Raw genomic sequence first — 22,763 nt, forward strand, 5'->3', positions numbered from 1 at the left:
GTAGGGTGCTGTTTTCATATGTGGAAGAAATTACTAGTATTGTACATCATTTTTATATTTTGTTGCTAGGCAACATATCATAGTGAGGGTATTGCAAATGTATCTGCTTTCTCATTAAAAATGTTCATGTTGCTCTTTAATCTGGCTAAATTAGCAGATTTATTTCTATTTTTTGTCTACTTGTACATCTGCTGATTGAGATTTGATCCATTAGGTTTTGAAGAGACTGATCAGGTTGTTATTCATTTGCACTAATATTTGTAACTTACACCCTACGTGTTCCATGTCGGTCCCTTGTTTTGCCATTCATCACTACTTATTTTTATACAAAGAGTTGAACATTTGTGCTCACAGTCATAAAGGTAATTGGAATCACGGGCTGGACTGTTATCTGGTTCTCATTAGATTTAATGGCAAAGCTTCTACTGGCTTGAATCCAAAAATCTGTGAGTGGAATGAAAATAGCCACTAGCACTATTTCACAGACACTTGTATAAGTGCTAATGAAACCCCCGCCTCAGTGTTGAAATAGTAGGGTATTTTGCAGTTGCATATGAACCATGGGGTAAAAAGAGGAAAAAGGAGGAAATGGGAGGTAGTATGTGGTTTAGAAAAAGGCAGTAACAGAAATACCACTATAGACAAACCCTTGGGATGATACAGAGAGTAAACAGAATGACATGGCATGGAGAAAGAGATGGGAGGAAAGACTAAAATAGAGGGGGTGCACATAAACATGTGAACAGAAATTCAGTTGCATCTAATCCAGGGCCATTTTGATTTTTGAACATTGGCCTGCCAGATGCATCCAAATTGCTTGAAATAGTTAAGAACATAAGAAAAACCATGCTGGATCAGACCAAGGCCCATCAAGTCCAGCAGTCTGCTTCCACAGTGGTCAACCAGGTGTCTCTAGGAAGCCCACAAACAAGATGACTGCAGCAACATCCTGCCTGTGTTTCACAGCACCTCATATAATAGGCATGCTCCTCTGATACTGGAGAATAGGTTGCATCATGATAGCCCTCTCCTCCATGACTACGTCCACTCCCCTCTTAAAGCCTTCCAAGTTGGCAGCCATCACCACATCCTGGGGCAGGGAGTTCCACATCTGCATCTGCTTGGCATGCAGAAGGTCCCGGGTTCAATCCCCAGCATCTCCAGTTAAAGGGACTAGGCAGGGAGGTGATGTGAAAGACCTCTGTCTGCCTGAGACCCTGGAGAGCAGAACCGCTGCTGGTCTGAGTAGACAATACTGACTTTGATGGACCAAACGTCTGATTCAGTATAAGGCATCTTCATGTGTTCACAATTTAACTATGCATTGTGTGAAGAAATATTTCCTTTTATCTCACCTTCCAGATTCATCAGATGACCTTGCATTCTGGTATTATGAAGGAGAAAAGCTTCTCGGTGTCCACTCCATACCATGCATAATTTTATAGACCTCTATCAAATCTCCCCTTAACCGCCTTCTTTTCAAGCTAAACAGCCCTAAGCATTTTAACCGCTACTCATAGGGCAGTTGCTCTAGCCCCCTGATAATTTGGTTGCTCTTTTCTGCACCTTCTCAAGCTCTGCAATATCCTTTTTTAGCTGTGGTTACCAGAACTGTACACAGTATTCCAAGTGTGGTCTCACCATAGATTTGTACAAGGGCAGTATGATAGCAGCAGTTTTATTCTCTATTCCTTGTCTATTTATGGCCAGCATGGAATTTGCCTTTTTCACAGCAGTCTCACACTGGGTTGACATCTTCACTGAGCTATCTACTACCACCCCAAGATCCCTTTCTTAGACTGTCACTGCCAGCACAGACCCCATCAGTGTATATGTGAAGTTGGGATTTTTTGCCCCAATATGCATCACTTTACACTTACTCACATTGAATCTCATTTGCCATTTTAATGCCCACTCCTCCAGTTTGAAAATATCCTTTTGCAGCTCTTCACAGTCTGTTTTTGTTTTAACCACCCTAAATAATTTGGTATCATCTGCAAACCTGGCCATCTTGCTGTTCACTCCCAGCTCCAGGTCATTGATGAACTGCACCGGTCCCAACACAGATCCCTGAGGGACCCCACTGCTCACATCCCTCCATTGTGAGAAATGACCATTGATTCCTACTCTCTGCTTCCTATTTTTCAGCCAACTCTCAATTCATAAGAGTACTTGTCCCCTTATCCCATGACTATGAAGTTTGCTTAGTAGTCTTTGGTGGGTGACTTTGTCAAAAGCCTTTTGGAAATTCAAATACACAGTGTCCATAGTCACATTCCTGTCTACATGCTAACTGATACTTTCAAAAAATTCTAAAAGGTCAGTGAGACAGAACCTACCTTTGCAGAAACAATGTTGTTTTTTGCTCAGCAGGGCTTGCCCTTCAATATGCTTGACAATTCTATCTTTAATAATGCTTTCCATCAATTTACCTGGAACAGACATTAAGCTTTCCTTTTCTGCTGGAATCACTGGTTGTTTTCCTCTTCAGCACTGCTTTCCCTGGACGTCCCTTCAATACTGGTAACTATCATCCATCCCTGAAACCCTATCTGACGTCTTCTCTTTTCTCTTAGTCAGCTCTTGTATGCCTTGTGTTAGCACGTTCATTGCTTGAAAAGTATATTTCTTGTTGTTATTATTTTATTCTGTAATCAAACCAATTTTAATTATACAAATGCCTGCTCATTTGAGGACTATGCTGGTATACATAGGTTATTGATTCCAGTTACCCCCTCTCAGTCTCTGTCTCCCCATCTAATTTCCCCCAACTAAAGTGGAAATTACCTACTTAGGGTAACAGGGAGGCCTGTTTGGCCCCAACTCTTCTGTCAATCATTTAAATGAAGAATGAACGAAAATAGTCAGTCATACATAAATAAATACTGTGTAATTTTTTTAAAAGTCTTCCCATTTACAGTTCATCTGTAGGGCACCTGTGCAATGGACAGGATGCCCACCCTTTCCCTGGCAAGCACCTGACTGGCAGCAAAGTGCTGCCCACCCAGAACTATCCCTGGTCTGAGCCACACATACCCTTCCCATGAAAAAGTAAAAAAAGAAAGACAAAAACCGAGGCCAGGCTTGAATCCACAGCTCCCACACCCAAGACTAGCATCCTAACCACTTTGTCTACAGGGTAGCTTCAAAGGAGGCATACCATCATGCAGTTGGCACTCCCTGCAGCCCTGACATTACCACCAACCACATGGGGCCAGGCAGATACCATTGCACAGATAGGCATGGCTCTGTGGAAAGGCACTGAGATAACATCAGGCACTGTAAGCATGTGTGTATCAGGGGGTTCTGGTTCCGTTTCGGACATCAGTTTGACATATAAGCAAGTGACTCTGCCTTACATTGGATGCAAATTAGAACTATCATGGGAAATCCATAATCAGGATCTCCCACAGATTTTCTTTTTAACTTCAGGGCAGGCAATGAGGGAGATGTGCTTAACCTTTCTCCCACACTAGTTCCCTTGTCTAAATTGTTTCCCTTAAGCTGCTACTGATCCCATAGAAGATGTGAGTGTGTAAGAGGGGCGGGGGGAGATGGTACCTGTGGAGCTGATAGCAGCTTTGGGGTGGTGATTTATATAAAGGGAACAGTACGCAAAGAGAGGTTAAAAATCTTCTTTCCCTGGTGTTACTTCTTGAATCAAATTAGAAAACCTCTCTCCAGCAAAAACAAAACAAAACCCAGAACTGATCACTGATATCTCATGTCACAGATAGTTTGACTCTGTTATGGATAACTGGTCCATATTTTACAGTACATTCTGTTCTGACTGGCAATAGCTCTCCAAGTTCTTAGATATATTTCCCAGCTAGATCCAAAGCCATATGCCCTGATATAAATAAGTGTTTGCTTAGTTAGCCGCTCATGCACGACAAAGAATCTCTGATACAATAATAAAAATTTAAAATCAAAAGTCACACACAGTAATCTAAACTTTTTCATATTGCCTCTATAATGGATTGGCTGATTACTCAGCAGATGACAGCAAGTATGTGGCTCACCTCTTCAGGAGAGTGTCTGTTGAGGAGTAGGAGTAAGTGTGCTAGAGGGATATCCATGCCAAGTGTGGCCTCCATTGAAGTTACAGCATGCCTGCAGCAATATTTTAAGTTAAAGAATTGCTTTTAAGTTTAATGCAGTACTTTTATGTTTTAAAGTTTTTTTATGGTCAATAAGGTTTTAGTGTTTAGTTCAAAACATGGCAGTTCTTGTTGCATTATTACAACCTCTGAAATACATTGATAGGCACATTTGTTGTTATGAAGCAATGCTAGACTCACTCACTTGGAACTGGATCAGTTAGAATGAGCTAGTATTTTCATCAGTGTAACAGTGCACACAATAGATTGTCGTTTCTGTTTGGTCATGTTCTGCAGTAAACTGGCTCCAGTGAGAATGTCTAGTAGATAGCCCAATTACTCAAGGTTGCTACTGTTAGGGAGAAGGATAATTAAATATAACGTTTGCTGAGCTTCCATGAACATGTACTCTTGCACAAGCAAAGCATCATAACTGGATTTGAGGTAACCTGAACAATATTCTACTGTGACGAGTAAAATCCTTTCCATGAGCCATTTATACCACACACATACAGAAGAACTTGTTTGGATACAAGCCACTGACTTGAGTGGATGAGGATTGCACCCATGATGTATTAAAGCTATATATTGCAATCTCGGACCATTACAATCAGTGAAAACTTTGATGGAATGTGGATTACATACTTACAATAATAGAGTGTGTAAGCCCGTTTAGGGCATTCAGGAGGTTACTAAGACATTTCTTGGGACATGCATGTAACAAATAGCTTTGTGATTTTTCTTGTTTTTGTTGCCATTCAAGTTATTTTAAAAAACATTTTTATATTTGAAGGCAAATCTGTCATTGAGTTTTCTGAACACTTGTAATATGTGGTTTGTTTAAATTAAGCAGCTGAGAGTGCCAATTATGATGCTGGTGGTCTTTGGTTAGAGTACTGTAGATGTATAAAATCTTGTACAGTTGCAAATGATTAATGGGAGGAAACTTTAAAAGAATAACTGGGGAATCAGCCCGGCTCTGTTCCATCCCCAAGATCTGAAAACATTTGCTGTGAAACTGACCAAGAGGACCGGGGTGGGTGGGGAATCAGCCCGGCTCTGCTCCATCCCTGACGTCTGAAAACCCTCCCTGTGAAACTGACCAAGAGAAGACGGGAATCAGCCCAGTTCTGTTCAATCCCCGAGATCTGGAAACACTCGACGTGAAACTGACCAAAAGAATGTGGGGGGAGGGGGAAATCAGCCAGCTCTGTTGGATTCCCCAGGTCTGAAAACTCTCACTGTGAAACTGACCAGAGGAGGCATATGAAGGGAGGGCAGGCAAACAGAGAATGGGTGTGGGGAAACTTTAAATTTTGGATCGAGGCATACTTTAAATTTGTGGCAAAACAGCATCCTGAAAATGCAGGAAAAATGTGGAGGGAGAGCAGAGTGACTACTGAAGGTCTGAAAAATCATGCATAATTCCAACAAAGCCCTGAAGTAGTCTGGTGGTGATCGCGACATGAACTACCCATGCATAAAAGGCCATAGTCTGCCTAGTAAACGTCGTGATGTGACATCACCCCATGGGTCAGTAATGGCCTGGTGCTTGTGCAGAGGACTATCTTTACCTTTACTTTTACTATGAATGCCAGTTGGGGCTATACATGGCTGTCCCTGAAACCAGAGTGGATGTTCTCCAATTCATGGCCCTTTAATCCGCTAGAAATGGACTGTGGAGTACAGCAGGCTTAAAGCCCTGTTCTGTTATAGCAGACCAAGCTCTTATTAGACAATCCAGAGGCCTCAGACTGCTTACAAATGTTTTTGACTCCTAATCCATTATTTTCTCTGAAGAGGGCTCTGAGACTTGAGCAAATGTAATTCTGGGTAGTTTACTAGGTTATGGCTCAGCCTCAGATCCTGAAATTTGTGGTCCACGCTACAGATTCCCTGACACATTCACACTAACAATAAATGTACAATGAATTGGTATCAAGAACCATTTCTGGAAACAATGAATTCTGCTGTGGCTACAGTCTTTAAAAAGCCCTGGCGTGTTCTGTAGTCCTATTGAAAAGGGTTTTGTATATGTGTGTGATTTGATTGAAGATTATTTCCAACCTTATTCCAAGTGAAACCAGTTCATCAAGGAGAAAAAATGTATAATACATATAAGCCTTAATAATGTGTTGAGAGACTTTATTCATGATTGCAAAATGCTTTGAAATTGGCAGATAAAAGACAACACATGCTGTTCATGCTAAGTATTATTGCTTCAGAGCACAAAGCAAAAAGGGAGCGAGACAATTACAGCTTTAATCTATATTCTGATTCTAAACCCAAGGTAACAATTGCACTGTTGGCAGAATGTGATCATAACCATTCTTCATAAATATTTCTGGAGAAATGTAAACAATTTAAAATTACTTGGCACTTTGTCTATGGAGTTATAGTCTATCTTTTTGCAAGCATATAACAGCATGGGGGGCGGGGAGAGTCTTCCAGGACAACAGGTCATAAGTGGGTGAAATGCTGTGCCATGGTCTTTTTCTTTAGCAATCTACTAACATGCAGTCATGAGCCCTATTTGGAGACAAATTGATTTGTTCCAGTCTAGTTTGTAAAACAATTTTGCAGCATTTGCTCCATTTGGATTCCCAAGTGAAGAAGAACTTATTTTAAGGGAATAGACCATTTTCTGTCATTAGTCCAAGGCCAAGATTTTACTCAGTTTAATTTACTAGAGTTGTTATTGATACTAGAATTTCCCCTAGAAATGGTTCCAAGTTTTTAGAGGACTATTAGAAGCTAGATTTAGTTACTGTGATGGGAGTTTCTTAGAATTGTAGGCACTTCTGAACTTCATATGAACTTGAAATGAAGTTATTGAGTAGTTCCCACATTATTTAAAAAAATCTCTGGCCTCCTAAACAGAAAACATTCATTACCTGAAAGCATACTATTAAATTTTTCTTCTACCATTGGGCTTGTTTCATGAAAAGCAATACTGGTGCATGCAACAATAACTCAGAGAAAGATAAAATACAAAAGGCTTGGCAGCAGACCTTTCCTTCTGAAATGTGATAGATTAAATTTGTTAACCATTATTAGGACTTATGTATTCAGAAGCATACTGCTGTGTTTCTGATCTTCAAGCTGCCTGCCATAAAACACTCTTGTTTATAATGCAATGTACTTCTTTAAAAATATATATCCATTTGTTTAGTGACTGTAGATAGCTTTCTGAATTTATAATATAGATCCAATATGCATGCCCCTGCTGTATCCCATGCCTCCGCCATGGAATCCTAAAGGTACTGGATGTGTGTTTGGAAACCATAACCAGTCCCATTGCCACAAGACTTGCTCGCCAAATTCTAATTACAGGGCTAACTACATCAATTGAAGACCAGTTGACTACACCACTCTCACTAATTTCTGCAGACAGAAAGATAGCACAGACTTAATTTGCATTCTGTTATTGTGCACAAAACGTTTGTGAGCCCGCAAAGAAGGATGTGTGAGAAGGAAAGTGTTTTTCCTCACATTAATCTACTAGGATGAACTTGCCATCTGGCACCAATAAGTCACTGCAAAGTCATAAACACAAACACTCAGAAGGCTGCTTTAGAGTCACTTTCCAGTGTTATCTTAAGTTCCGTCATTTTAGTTCTCTTCTTTTCCTTTTGTCGCTTTGACACCCCCCTCTCCCCCACTTCTCATGCTGGTCCCCTTGGAGAGCACATATATTACCTGTGCTCTGCCAGCTACCCTGGCTCCAAATTGAGTACTGAATCAGAATCAAGGTTTTGATGCTTACCTTTAACTCTGTAAATGGTCTGGGACCATCGTATCTGTGGGACCACCTCTCTCTATATACCCCACAGAGAGCATTATGCCCACCTGGTAACAACCTACTAGTAATCCCTGGCCCCATAACTGTCTAGCTGTACTTGACCAAAGTCAGGGCCTTTTCGGCTCGGGCTCCAGCCTGATGGAACTCTCTGTCTAGTGAGACCTGGGGCCCTGCCGGATTTAATTCTGTTCTGCAGGGCCTGTAAGATGGAGATGTTCCACTGGCATATGGTTGAGAGCAGTGATGGCTAGATAGATCAGCTGGCCTCCCTCCCCTTTTTCCCCTCCCCCTTGGCAGGGAAAGGGAAAGGGTAAAAGCTGAATAAAGTAAATAAAATTACAAATAAACAAATGGATCAAGTGTTTTATTGTAACAGCAGGATAATAGATTTTTAAAGGTTTTTAAAGATTGTTAAAGATTTTATATGAAGCACTTTAAATTCTCAACAGACACTTCACTGGAAGGATTCTGGTGACACCTTAATACATTATAGCACATTGTGTTTACTGTTATTAAGATGTAAGTACTCTAAATGCCTGAAAAGTGTGATTCCTTTCTAAAATGTAGATGAAGCTTGTATATAGTTATACTCAATGATCAGAAAAGAAGTATAACACAGTATATAGCTAGCTGAAAAATAAAAGCAATTTTGATAGTTTTGTTTATAAGAGCACAGGACAAAGATTCAAACAGTTTACTCCAAAATTCTATGGGGAGGGGCCGTGGCTCAGTGGTAGAGCATCTGCTTGGCATTCAGAAGGTCCCTGGTTCACTCCCTGTTTTTGTTGTTGTTGTTGTTGTTTTTCTTTTTTTGCTATTTTACGGTTGTCTTTGATGGATTACAGGGTAGGTTTTGACGACACAGCATAACTGTTGTCAAGAGGCTGATCAGTGTGGGTGGGAGTTTTGCATAGAACTTTGAGTCCTGTATTGAGATACAGACAGGAGACAAATATAACTATCTAAAAATATTAAGAATGGTTTGTTCCATGTTATTTTCAGTTATTCTGGAACAGGTTATGATTTCATTTTATTATGCCTCACAGACTCATTCAGTCTAAAAGACTGTTCTGACTTCTAACTAAACATACCTATGTTGCAGATATAAACAATGCCATATAAAATACTTCATTGTTACTTGCTATTTACCCATTCATGTGTTTTTAACCTTCTGTCAACCTAGAAACATTTTCTTGGCAACTCTGACTGATTTGGAACAGTAGACATTTTTTTTCATTGCTCTTCTGTCCACATAAATACCACCATCTGCCAAGTTCTGGTATAAAGCCAGACTAGTATCATAGTCTTTATTGACTTTCATTTTCCTTTGTTTTAATTTCTTGAAATTAATCCATGATGTGTGAATTGCTGCTGTTTTAAAGTAAAAATAGCATACCTGTTAGAGTCGCTACAGCAGCAGCAGCAGTAGTAGTAACCACTATCACTACTACTACTAATGCTACCAATACTGTCTGAAGTGCTATTACTACCATAACAGAAATCCTACGGAGGCCTAGATCTTGAAGTAGTTCTTTCTCCTAGAGTCCTCTTCTCTCAATCCAAAGGAGCAGCTATTCATCTTCATTATCCATCTGTGCCAGCCTGTGACCACTTGCAATCAAGAAACTAGATGCATTAGCCTTGCATGGCAATTCAGGAATTAGAATCCACAGTTCCTGGGTGAAGGAGGTTAATGCAGTAATAAAGACTGCACCTTGATTAACCACATTATCTCAGCTTGCCTGGGCCAATCTAGTTTAGAGACAATTGTCTTATACAGCCCACTGCTTTTGTTTAAACACCTGTCTTCTAAATAGATGCTGAGATGAAAAGTAAGGGGGAAGGGCAATGAATCTTGAGCAGTTTTTTTTCCCTCTTTTAGTGTGTGAAACAGTGGATATGTGATGCTGTCTTTTGGGCAAGAAAGCATGGGATATAGAAGTATAGCAATAAGGCAGCAATGAGATAATGAGATCCCATTAATGTGGTCAGTGGAGGGTGCACCCCAAACAAAACCAGATTAGAGGAGAATGTCCAGAGGTGGACTGGCTTTTATAGCCACCAAGACATCTTCCAGTGGGCTGATGGCCTCCCCCGCCACCTGGGCCAGACCAACCCAGTAGCAGAAGGGCCATATATAGCCTTCCCAAACCTCATATGGTGATGGGGAGGCTGCCTGTGGCCACTGGTCAGGCGGGCTGCTTTACCTACCTTCCTTCCTTCCTTCCTTCCAGAGCATGACTGGAGCAGTCTGGGGTGCAGGGCCCTTTTCTAGGGCTATTTCCCCCTCCATCCCTGACAGTGCCTGTAATTTGCATTGCTGAGCCTGTGAAAAGTTTAAAGGTTAAGTGGTGTGAGGTTTCACAGCCACTAAAAGACGTTGTCAGAAGCAGCAATAATACCAAAAGATATTTGAAGCACAGTTGAAGAACTCAAGCCAGGTATTTAACAAAATGACTAAACATACCCAAACCTAAAAGCCTAAAAAAATAATAATTAAGGGGTCTAAAGCAATAAGAGTTTAGGAATATTCATTTTTCACAGCTGCTAATTTCACAAAGGAGACAAAAGTAAGTTTTTGGTTATTTGATAGGGTGTGGAGTAGACTATTCTAGCCCATATCATTTATTTAAGTGATGAATCACAGAATTCTGAAATAATTTTCACAGACAGTAGTCAATGTTGACCATCTGGTACATTTTATTATGCTCAGGGATGGGCTTGTTCACAATTTGGCACTACTGCCAAGAGCACTTTAGGTGCCATATAAATAGGAATATCCCTGCTGGATCAGATCCATCAATTGAGCATCTTGTTTTCAACAGTAGACAATCAGGATCTTTTGAGAAGAAGCAGGGCGACATCCTTCACCTATTGTACAGCTGCAGTTCTGAGTATTCAGTGCTTTATTGTCTCTGAATAGCCAAGATTCTTTTTGGCTAACTGGTCTAAACACAAGCATCCCATGTTTAAGTATATTGATATTCTCAAAGGGCTCACACACACACACACACACACACACACACACGCTCTTGAAAATGTTATTGTTCGTTTTTTTCCCCCTGGGTAAAATTCTGGGTTGGATCCCATGGAAGATTTCTGTGGACACATGGGGGATGATTTTAGCCATGGCAAACTTCTGATTCCTCCTTCATGCTGTTCCTAAAGATCCCCATTCCCCCGGAGCAGCATTTTGGGGGGTGTCATTTTCGGAGGGATCAAGAAAATTGCAGTCCGTGTGTAGAAATCCTTCTCCCAAAAGATATTTTTGGCGGGATCCAGGCCATTGTCTGAACAGGGCCTGGGTCAAGTCTTTTGATAATTGACTTTAAACCTGCAAACCTAAGCAGAGTTACAACCCATTGACTTTAATGAACTTAGAAAGATGTAACTCTGTTTAGGATTATGGTATTATAATATGTTCTTGATGATCATTATAAATAACAAAGTAATATATTACCTACATTATAAAATGGATATTTTCTAGAAACTGTGCACTTTGCGCAGAAAATAATTATTCTAAATTTTTTAGCTAGCTGGACCTTTAAGATCACTATTTTTCCCTTCAAGGAAATTATCCAATCTTGGTCTCCACCATATTCTGTTAGTCACACACCTGGCAAAGTGGAACAAATCAAGGTTTCTTATCCAAATAAGGTAACATTATTACATAATTATTACATTATTACATAATTTACCCTAATAGGAATCCTGGACAATATCCCTGCAACTTCCTGTAGGTTGAACCCAACCAGTATTTTTCACTCTGTCTCGCCCGATTCTTCTCCTTACTACAGTCCACATCGCATATTGATTTTGCCCATGCAGGACCCATGATCCCCAGGATAACCTTTGAGGTGGTCAAAGGTGACCCTCTCCCTCTCTCCTCAGTATGAAGCACATCATATCGGGCAAGAGAGTGAGACTGCCAAGGCACCTGGAGGAGAGTTTGGTGGCTGTGAAGAAAGGGGAGAAAAATCACTGCTGCCCATTGTGGCCTGCTTGCTCTTCTTCCAGGTGGCCTGCCACGATGGTGATTTTACCCTTTCTTCTCTTCAGCCAGCTTGCTCACCTCCTGGTAGATGCACAAGTGTTGGGATGAGAGTGCAGAGGTTATGAAGAAGGATGAGGGGTTGTTGTAGATATTGGGCTTTTTACTTCCAACTGTGGCACAAGACCCTTAGCTCAGTATTTTATATTAGGTATTGATTTAATAATGTTGGATAGGATAAGAACAGGTTAATTAAAATAATATTGGGATTAGCTCCGTTAGCAAAAGTTTATACAATTCATTTTTAGATTGAAGAGGGAGAGGGGGAAGTCATTTTATTGTTTAATTAATGATATTACTTGTTTTTCTTTTTATTATTACTATTATATCGTTTCTGTTGATACGTTAAATGAAGAAAATAAAAAAATATTATAAAAAAAAGACCCTTAGCTCAGTGAGGCTTGTAGCTTACCTGTCCTCTAGTCTTTCTGATGGTGGCCGTTTCAAGGTGCAAACCATCTACCAACCACATTTATGGTTGTTTGGATCCCATCAATGTTAATGCAGCTGTAAAAAATATGGGATCGATTATGTTTTTCACTGGAATCTCTACAGTTCAAAATTAGGGAACATTTATTTAGGATTAAGTACCATTAGGCTAATACATAACTGTCAACCATGCTAACGTAACCATGCCAAGACAACAAGAGAGAGCAGAGAATTGTAGTGGAAAGGTCCATTCTGTAAACTCTGTTCTGTTCAAAGACCTTTAGATCCAAGCCAATATTTTTATTTTGTTTACAGATATCTGTTTTAGATTAAAAAACTTTTCTGAAGTATTTTCAGTGATGGCCAAAGTTGAGGTCTTGGCACATAGTGTTCTAGATGACTCTGGTCAGGCCTGATTCAGATGTAGGTGTGCACTTAAGAAGCCCTAGGCATCTAGGCATCATTAATTTCATATATCAGGTCATTTAACCCCTGGAGGTATACCTCAATAATGTTTTAGGTTTGTTAAGGGTATAGAACATAAGTAATACTATTAGAGAATCTCTGCTTCCATTTTAAACTTTTATTAAATCATAATTATTGCATTCTTAACATTGACTAAATCAACATAAAATTATACCATCCATCATTATTACATAGATAATTAAAGAACAGCAATTATATGAGTCCATGAAAGTATCTTCTGAGAAGAAGCTCTTGATCAATTCAGCTTCCATATTTATAGGATTTTAATATCATCTCCGAACAATAGCTAATTATCCCACTTGATAAGCATTCACGTTCTTGGCTAACGCATAATCTTTTAACTTCAAACACTGTACCAGATTATCTATACTTGAAATGTCCTTAAAATAGATAGCTCTGAGGATGTGCAGAGTGCTTTTCCCTTTCCAAAGTAATCCAACAGTGCATTCCTGAGCTGGCAGCGTGCGAGGAAGGCGGGGAGGAGGCGCTACAGTGGCACCTCCTAAACAATTCCCTGCACACCAAAAATATTTAAAAAGTCTTTTCGCAACTTTTAAAATTTTAAATGGGGCTTTTCGCCTCATAGAGAAAAGCAAGGCTGTGCTCTTCTCACCGCCGGTGTACCCGGGGCGAATGGGGACAGGAGGCTGCCTAACGGCAGCTCCTCCCCCCAAAATGCCTTGGGAATGCCTCCCGGGACGCCCCCCAGAATGCCGGCGTGGCCCTTTACGCCAGCGGGACGCCGGCAAAAGGCCCTGCCGGCATTCTGGGGCGTCACTGCCAGTGCTGGGACCATTAATGCCGACGTAAGTAGCCCTGGTGCTGGCGTGGAGGACCCAAACACCTGCGCAGTGCCTTCCTGGCCTCCTAAGGGCTTTCGCCCTCGAGGCTCAGGAATGCGCTCACAATAAGGAAAGTGGTTCTGGCAATTTTTTGCCATTCAATTCTTATTTTAGTAACTGAAGCTTTATTTTTATTGCCTCCACTTCAAGAGTAGCCGTACATTAAGGCAGGAAGTTGCAAATGCATGGATTAGCATAGCAAGATTGGTCAAGCAAACTAAGAATTTCCATTTTGCTAAGTTGAGGATGTTGCCTGACCTACTCAGAGAAATAGTGGCCTCAGCAGACTGGGGCAGGGGGAAATGGCCCTGATTAGATGGGACCAGGAAAGATTTACACTTTCCCGTCCTCACAGTATCTGCTCTGGCTTTACTGCAATCTTTCCAAAAGCATCATCACAAAGCAGGTTGGGAGGGCGGGAACCACAGCAAAGCTGGTGAAAAGCTAAAAAGCACATAAATGCACAACAGTGCTACATGTAGTGCACATAAATGCACTACAGTGCTACATGGAAGTAGGAAAAAAACCATTTTACATTCACAACCAAACTGGACCAAAACACCAGTGTGGAGTGACTACTGTCCTAGCTTGGGTTGAACATTGAGCTGGAGAGAGTTGGATTCAAATTCCATTTCATCTTCACATTCACATGACCTTATGCAAAGTTAGTGTGTCCTAAATGTGCTGTTTGTAATTGTGAACAACAAACAAGTAAATAATTGTGAAATAAACTGCAGAATTTATTATTACCATCTCAGATTTAGTGATATGGTAAACTGTAGTTAGTTAAATGTATTCTGTTGTAGAGGGAAGGGAGGCTGGCTTTCATGTATCTCAATTTCTTTGATTTAGCCAACAATAATGACTAGTTATACTTGGAATCGCTCATAAGTTTGGATGTATGTCATTTAGGAAGCCGTTAATCTTTACTCAGTGTTAAACCTACACATATTTATGTTAATTAGCTTTATTTTCACAGTTTATTTCATTTGAAATATTCTGCAGGAACAGTAAAACTGCCTCTGAAAAGGGTACTTGACATTGTTTATACTTAACTGAAATGGCACTTTCAGGTATAGATGGAAGCATCTAAAGATCAGGAGATCATAAATAATATAAAGTAATGCATTCTCATAATCAACAAGATACTTGCCGTTACAAAATATTACCAGCTTTTATCATGTATCTCACTCAATGAAATATCATAATTGCTTTGAATTATTCAAAGCAAATTTGAGCTGACATACTTGGGAGACTTAGCGCAGTGTTTTTGCCAAAGTGATGAAGTTTTTTTTTGTTTTTTGTTTTGCAAAACAGCAACAGTTTTCTGGTGTGGCATAATTACACATCACTTCTGTGAAGTACATGTCTGCTGGTCCATTGGAGGCTAATGTGAAGTTCATCTGTACTAGTTAAACCTGTATTTGGCCTGTGGTATAAGTTGATATTTATATTCTGTTATTGGATGGTGTGTGTGTCTCCCCCCTCCCCCCTCCTTGGTACTTATCACATTTACTGTACTTTGGTATGGTCTTTTCATTCCTCTTGCTATGCAAATAAAATCAGTAAACAAAATGTGATAAGGTGTAAGTATCAGTAAGAAACAAGTACAGAATAAGAATACATGAGCAAAATCATTATACTCTGGAGCTGTTACAAGAAGCCAGGTAATCTACTTGGAAATTATTATGAGTGACAAGTTTCTTTTTGCCAGCACAGAGAATGAATACAGATTACCAGTTTAGCACAAAGAAAATATGGGGGAACTCGCTTACTTCCTAAATGTGTGATAAAATGCTGTAGTACAGATGTCCAAGGCTGGCATTGCAACCCTCTGTTGTGACCATTGCTCAGCCCCTGGTTACTGACTCATTCCGTTAATATGGAATGAAGAGTAAAGAATTCTTTCTGTTCCTCCATGCATTGTTGAAGGCTATTTGCCGGCATAAATGGGAATATAGTTTACATTATACATGCACGTTCTTTATGAAATTAAATATCTTGCATTTACCCCCTAAAATGGTTCTTTGATTGTATATACAAGTTTTAAATCACAAAAAAATCACTATTGTAAAAGGTCATTTCAGTATTTTGGTGTACATAAGTGATGAAAAATCTGAAAAAGCAATAATAAAGAGAAGACTGTAGCCATGACACCCCGGGGGGGGGGGGGCTTTGTATCTTCCACACTCAAGGCAGACATCTATATAACCACTTAGAAATGTGTGGAATCTTTATCCCGCACATAAGCATATGTGGCAAAAGGGCTCACATCACTTTTTTTAGTCAAAAAGGGCAAACAGACTAACACGGCTACCCACTGTGAATTATCACTTTCTTTAGTAATACAGGCAACAACAAAAAAATCCATATGGATGAAAACCTTATCACATGGAAAATTGATAATCCATATTAGCTCAAAGTGTATCACCTTTTTGTATCTCAATCCAGTGCATTTTCTCTACAAGAGGCATTCCTGGCTGGTAAACCGGGGATTGATTTGCCCCAGTCCAATTTGAATAAGACACAAGGCCGGATTGGCTGCAAGTCAAAAGCTGCCTTCCAACGAGAAGGCTGGAGAGAGAAGCTTTTATTGCTGTTTCTCCCTTGTGAAGCAGCTTTTGCCTCCTGTTGCTGATCCACCCACCTTCCGTTGAATAGCACAGGATTAGCTGGCCGTAGTTGGGGCCAAGCAGGTTTTGAGGCTTCTTCCTTGATTGGCTTTTGGGGAAAGCTTTTTCCACCTGCTTCATGATGTTCAGGTTGGGCAGTTACTAATCGCTTCATTAGGCCTGGTTTATGTTTATGCCATAACTAGTTTGGCAGGTATAAGGGCGGGTTGCTTATGGATAGGTAGGGAGCAGCAGCGAGCACCCTGAGCCATCAGCCATGATGGAGGGCGTGTTATGACAGACCATCACTTGCTTTATGGCGGGATGGGGCATGAGAAGGAGCACCTTTTAGTGCTCAGCAACATCTTTCCAGCCAAAAGGTTGCCAGGTGGAGGTTCGCACCGCCTAGAAGGGCACGGCCCTGGTGCCGGAAGGAGCCGCTGCCGCTTCGCCTCTGAGGGTGAGGCTCCAGGGAGCAGGCAGCAGGCTGAAGGCTGCTCTGAGGTGGGCTTGAAACGCCGGCTGGTGCTGGGGGGGGGAGAAGGAGGGCGCACGGGAGCTGGGCTGAAATGCCGGCTGGTGCTGGGAGGGGGGTGCGGGAATGGGTGGGGGGAGAGGGGGGGAGAGATGCACAGGCCCGGGAGGCGGAAAGCAGCAGCTGCCGCCAAATTTTTTTGTCCCGGTCTCGGTCCCCGTGCATTCAGTTTTTTGAACGCGGGGTCATAAAACGTGAGACAGGACAGGGACAAACAAATGGCATAAATGGCCACTGACTCACTATGCGTAATCCACCTTGATTCCATGTGAAAATCCATTATGAAGTCACCCAACATTATGTTTAAGGGTAAAACTAGATACAATAATGACAGCATATCAGGTGCTGAGGTCCATGGCTGGTTAGGCAGGTTTGCCATATAAAATTTCACTCTTCTGGTAAATGGACGGTACACCTCTGTCATGCAGAAGCAAATGCCAAACTATCTGTTCAAACAATTACTTGAGTTTATTATGTCAAAGGTAGACACTTTGTTTCTGCTGCTGTTTATGTATACAAGGCCAAAATGGTGCCTCAGCTGTTTTCTTGGGTACCTATTTGGCTTGATGGATGCAATACAAACATACAGTACTAGCTTGATTCCTCAGAGCTAGGTGGGATTATGACCATTAACGGCTATTGCAAGGATTGTAGCCTTAAATTTCTGGCTTTGTCTCTTAAGTAATATTCATTTACGAGCAAATGGGAAAAGTTGTGTGCCAAGAAATTGACAGTGCTAGATTTTTTACCCTGGCTTCATGCTTTTACAATCTGGAAATGCCCTGGACACTAGTCAAGCAAAAGATTTGTGATATAGATGATTAGAATATGTATGCTGTGGCATGTAAACCTTGTTCACCTTTAATCTTGATCTAAACTTTACAGTACTTCAGAAATCTGTAAGCTATTTAAAAACATTGAGTGTACCAAAATATAGTAAATATTATATATTAGCATGCTGTAATATTTTGCCTCCTGACCTGGATGGCCCAGGTTAGCCTGATCTTGTCAGATTTCAGAAACTAAGCAGGGTCAGCCCAGGTTAGTACTTGGAAGGGAGACTACCAAGGAATACCAGAGTAGCTATGCAGAGGAAAGCAATGGATGTTAAAAGAACTCTGTTATTCAAACATGTACAATTGCTTAATTTCATTTTAATGACTGGATTACTAAAAGGTCAATTGGCCATGTAGTAGAACTGTTATTGGTGACCTGTCCAGGTATTGGAGGGCTCGGGCCAACTTAGTTTGTGACACTGATCAGGATTGGGCTTCCTCAGGCAGATATGCTTGCAGGTCAGGTGTTCAGTTCAAATGTAGCCCAGGAGGTAGATTAAGAAATGCCATATTCTATCCCAAATAGGTTACTTTGTGTTCCGTTTTTCCCCAGAGTTAGAAAAAGCAGTGGTCCAAGTCCTCTATGCAGTAGAATTGCTATCTATTCTTCCGGTGTGTGCATAAGGGTGGCAGTTCCTAAACTTGAGCTAAATGTGAATATATACTTCTATTGTTAACCCAGGTTATTTCGCTATACCTCATCTTTTTAATTATAAACTATATAACTGATTCATGTTTTTGTTCTTTCAGGAATCGCAGCATGTCTCTACAGGGCACAGCAATCAAAGTAAGATCAACCTTCACTTTGCAATTACATTTGATGGAAATGCTGATTCTATATGTAAACCAAAAAGGAATGAATAGTGGAAATATATAGTTATTTCTGCATTCCAAACGGAGACCTAAAATCATGAATGTCAGCAACTAGTAAACTATGGGCAGGATAAAATTTAGCAGGATAGGAGGTCAGCAACTAGTAAACTATGAGTAAGATGAAATTTAGCAGGATAGGATAACAAGGAAGAAACTCATGTAAAATAGATATATCCAAAATTCCTGATTGGATGCTTGTTTTTTAAAGCACTAAGCTGTTAATAACACATAACACCTACGTAGACAATGTAGAGTTCTCGTAGTCTTTCTGGTTAGAGTCCTGAACTATATGCTAAGGAAGGACCATGAATACAAAAGGATCTTTAATTCATTGCTGACATGCTAGTTCTCGTGTAGGCGTTGCCCATCTGCGAACAGCGAATTTAGTTGCATTTAGATGCAACTAAAACGTGGCCTCTGGACTGCAAGGAAAGAGGGAATTGTTATGTGAGACAAGCTTTCCCCTGATGTACCTGATTGGTGTTAATGTTGCCCTGCATATTAAAAATACATGACCCAATCCTGTTCACAACATGAAAGCATCCCTAACATAAGCTGTATTGTGTTAGCTTTGTGACCTCTGTTATAGCAGATAGCACTATTTGCAAATTACAGAAGCTGCGTTTGAAGATGAAAAATATTCTGTGCCAGTAGACAGAGCTTTGAAAATGACTGGTCACCTACCGAGCAAGGAGAAACCTATCCAGAGGGGGAAAATGTTAGGAGGCTTTTGGTTTAATTCAGGAGAGCACTTCTCTAAGGAAAGGTCAAGGTTGAAAAGCAGTGTGGTAGAAAAGCAATGCAGGATGGTGCTGCTTAATTACCAGCAACTGTTTGATATTGCTGTGAAGACCAGCACCAAGGAAATAATAAAATGGTAACGAGGACGGATTTCAATAGCATAATGGATATAGCAATGATAGCAGGAAGTACTAAAGAACAAAATGGAGATAAAGATAGACCAGCTTCTGTGAACCTAACATTAAGAGGAAAATAACTTTCATAACTTGCTTTAAATCAGAAAGTTAGGATAGGTCTGGCAATTATCTCCGAGTGTTAAATTGTTAATATGCTATGGTTCATGAAGTAGACTAATGATGAAAAAGAAAACTGCCATGATGAGAAAATCAGAAGGAGAGAGATCAGGGTGCACAGTTGTACTTTTTCTCTGTTGCTAAATACCAGTTCTGTGTTCGTGCTTCCCCCAGCCACCCTCCCAAGGGTAAAAATTCTGGTACTTGGTGGAGCCTAGGAGTAAATAGTAAGGTCTACGTACCATGATTTTTGAAATAAAAAAATGGCGGCCTACAAAATGAATAAGGGGGTGAGAAGAGAGGCTATTGTTCAGGTAGAGAAAAGAAAAGCAGCACTGTGTGTGCTGATCTTCCCCTTTTGCTTCCCCTAATCAGGGCAATAATTATTTTTCTGTTGTTAGTATAGTTTAGAGGTAAGAGAGGACTGGCTCTAGTAATCAAATGGGGTAAGCCATTTTCCCTAATTCCATCTGCTTGAGTCACTTACCAGTTTGAAATACCTTCCTCCAACTTGGGGTTCCAGTTGACATCTTTGGTATTTTGTCCCTGATGGATGATGTAACTCCAAGTGATACAGACAGACACTACAGATAGTTTGAGACATGGTACTATGATGAGGACCTGCCTGGCAGCCTGACCCTAGCTAAGAGATGGTGTCGGTGATCAGAATGATCACCACAAAACCCACAATATCTTCAGTTCAACACTCTTCCTGGAATGTATGCTTTAACATTGTACCACCTCCTCAGAAAGACCGTTTATCAGATGCGTACCAAATGGTGTTTGAATGGTAGTATGCACCATCCAAGTATAAGAATTCAGGAACGTATAAACATTGAACAGAAACCTGCCAACTGGAATTGCCTTAGTGTATATGTTTCATATGACCGAGCAGATATACTAAAAGAGAGCAAGAAATCGTCCTTAAAAAAAAAAAAATCCAGTTCCACAACAAAAATTACTAGTAACCTGCCAGGGAGGGAGGGAGGGAAGGAAGGAAGGAAGGAAGGAAGGAAGGAAGGAAGGAAGGAAGGAAGGAAGGAAGGAAGGAAGGAAGGAAGGAAGGAAGGAAGGAAGGAAGGAAGGAAGGAAGGAAGGAAGGAAGGAAGAGGTTCGTAGCTTGGGAATATTAGTAGATCCATTGCTTCAGGTGAGGTGTGGGTTTTCTCTGAGCACAGTGCCTTTCCCCGCCTTTGGTTGGAGAGCCAGCTGTTCCTTCAGAGTCAATGATTGGCCAGTTACCCATACTCTCATCTGGTCCAAGCTAGACAGTTTCCATGTACTCTTCATAGGGCTCCCTATGACTCTCCAGAAGCTTCAGCTAGTGAAAAAATATGGCTGCTTGCTGGTATGAGTTATCAGAAATCCATCTTGCAAATTTGGGAAGATCACTCTATTCTACTTCTAGGCACAGTTAAAGATCCTGAGAATTACCTGTAGAGCCCGAAAAAGACTACAACAAGGGTACTTAAAGACTGCCAGGGTAACCACCTTATGAAATAAAATGGGTAGGCACCTAATCCTGCTGAGTGTGCTGAGGCCAAGGATGCTGAGAACTTCACAAAACAAACCTTGTTTAAAATACTCAGTGAGTTGAGGCTGTCTTTTGAACACCTGGAAGATGTTGTTACAATTCATCAAGGAATATCTCTTAAAAGTAGCAAAGTGAGTGCTTTGTGTTTGTGCTGCTTTTGTGCCTGCACAATCGCTGGCCATCCTAACCTCCTGCTGTTCCCTTGGTCACCATAGCCAGGAACCCTTCCTTTCCAGGCGTTGTTTCATTTCCTGAAGATGTCATGCTTCCATGGATAAAAAAGCCTTGGTCAATTTCATTTCCAGGCCCCAGGCTTGGAACTGCATTCCTTTGAATTAATATACTTGCATTGTATTCATATGCAGAGTGAGTCCAGTTTAAGCCAATTGTAATGAATGGGCATACGCTGGACTAACTCTACATACAAATACATTACAAGTGTGTTTATATGAAGCAGTTTCAAGCCTTCAAACCCAAAACGAAACAGTGCAATCCAGAGTGGGGGGAGCGGCCTGCTGCATTGCGGCCAGCAACCCAACAGGGACGTTCCTCCAACCCCCGTGGAAGCACTGTATGCAGCTCATTGGCCCTTACACCAGCGCAAGTGGCATTTATGCCGGGGCTGGGGTCACGCCACCTCCTCAGCACTCCCCCCCCTTGTGGATTGCACTATCAGTCTTTCTTAGCCTTGGATATTCAGGAAACATCGTCTCTCACATGTGGAAAGGAAAGGTTCGGTGCTGTGGAAATCTCAACCCTAGAGACAACCTGTTTTGTGAGGTAACATTTTATTCATGGATAAAAAATTGTTTATGGTGTGAGCTCTAGTCCTGTGATAATCCCATAAACAGACTCAGCAGGCAGGGGGTCCTACAAAAGCTGATTTATTAGGAAAATTCAACAGGTAACAGAAGCCAGGAAACAAGAGGATACTAGTGAGGTTCAATTGTACATTGCATGGCATATATAGATAATCAAAAGTCAGATAGCTCAGGGTACCATGGCAACCCCCCTCCCTGGAGCCGTCTGGAGGTTCCCAGAGAAGAAAGTCAAAACACCTAGGAAGAGGAATAATATGTTGGCCTTGGCTGGCATCTGGCTCAACCACAGCATACCATTCTCAGGCTAGTGCCTGACATATGGGAAGGGACAACCTTGGTGAGTCTGTATGAATGTTTTTAAAAACTCAACTATTTTCTAATGATCAACAGCTCTGATCACACTTTGCTCAAAAACTGTTCTCAGAACAGAGAGTTCTCAAGCATAATTACTTGTGGTGGGTGGGTTCAATGCTGTCCTGACATGGGCTTGTTACTCCTAACTTTTTTAGAATGTTTGGTTACTTTTATTGCATTTTAGCTAGTGTTCTTTTTCATTGCTTTACTCTTAATGAGCTGCCTCACTAGTAGTAATACTGAGAGGTGGGGTGGGGCTGAGAAACTAGATAAAAATAAATACCTACACTGTCAACTTGTTGCTTAATATTTACACTGACATACTAAGCTTGTTTAGGTTTAGAACAACTCTGACTGCAGGTTTGAGACACTTATTCCAGAGTCCTGATAATGTGGTAGCTTCTGTGTTGCCAGATGTTCCATCTGAAATAAGAACTGCAAAAACCTGCATCTC

At 40.9% G+C, this 22,763-nt stretch overlaps 1 protein-coding gene across 1 annotated transcript in view; it reads left to right on the top strand.

The window, feature by feature from the left end:
- AFF3 (ALF transcription elongation factor 3) overlaps window positions 1-22,763 on the top strand; it is a 276,318-nt gene that overhangs the window by 140,752 nt on the left and 112,803 nt on the right. Inside the window, exon 6 of the mRNA XM_056862161.1 lies at window positions 18,444-18,480. Within this exon, the coding sequence (XP_056718139.1) occupies window positions 18,444-18,480 (37 nt within the window). The remainder of the gene's footprint in view (window positions 1-18,443; window positions 18,481-22,763) is intronic.

Source organism: Euleptes europaea, chromosome 16 (genome assembly GCF_029931775.1).
Source record: "Euleptes europaea isolate rEulEur1 chromosome 16, rEulEur1.hap1, whole genome shotgun sequence".
NCBI lineage: Eukaryota > Metazoa > Chordata > Lepidosauria > Squamata > Sphaerodactylidae > Euleptes > Euleptes europaea.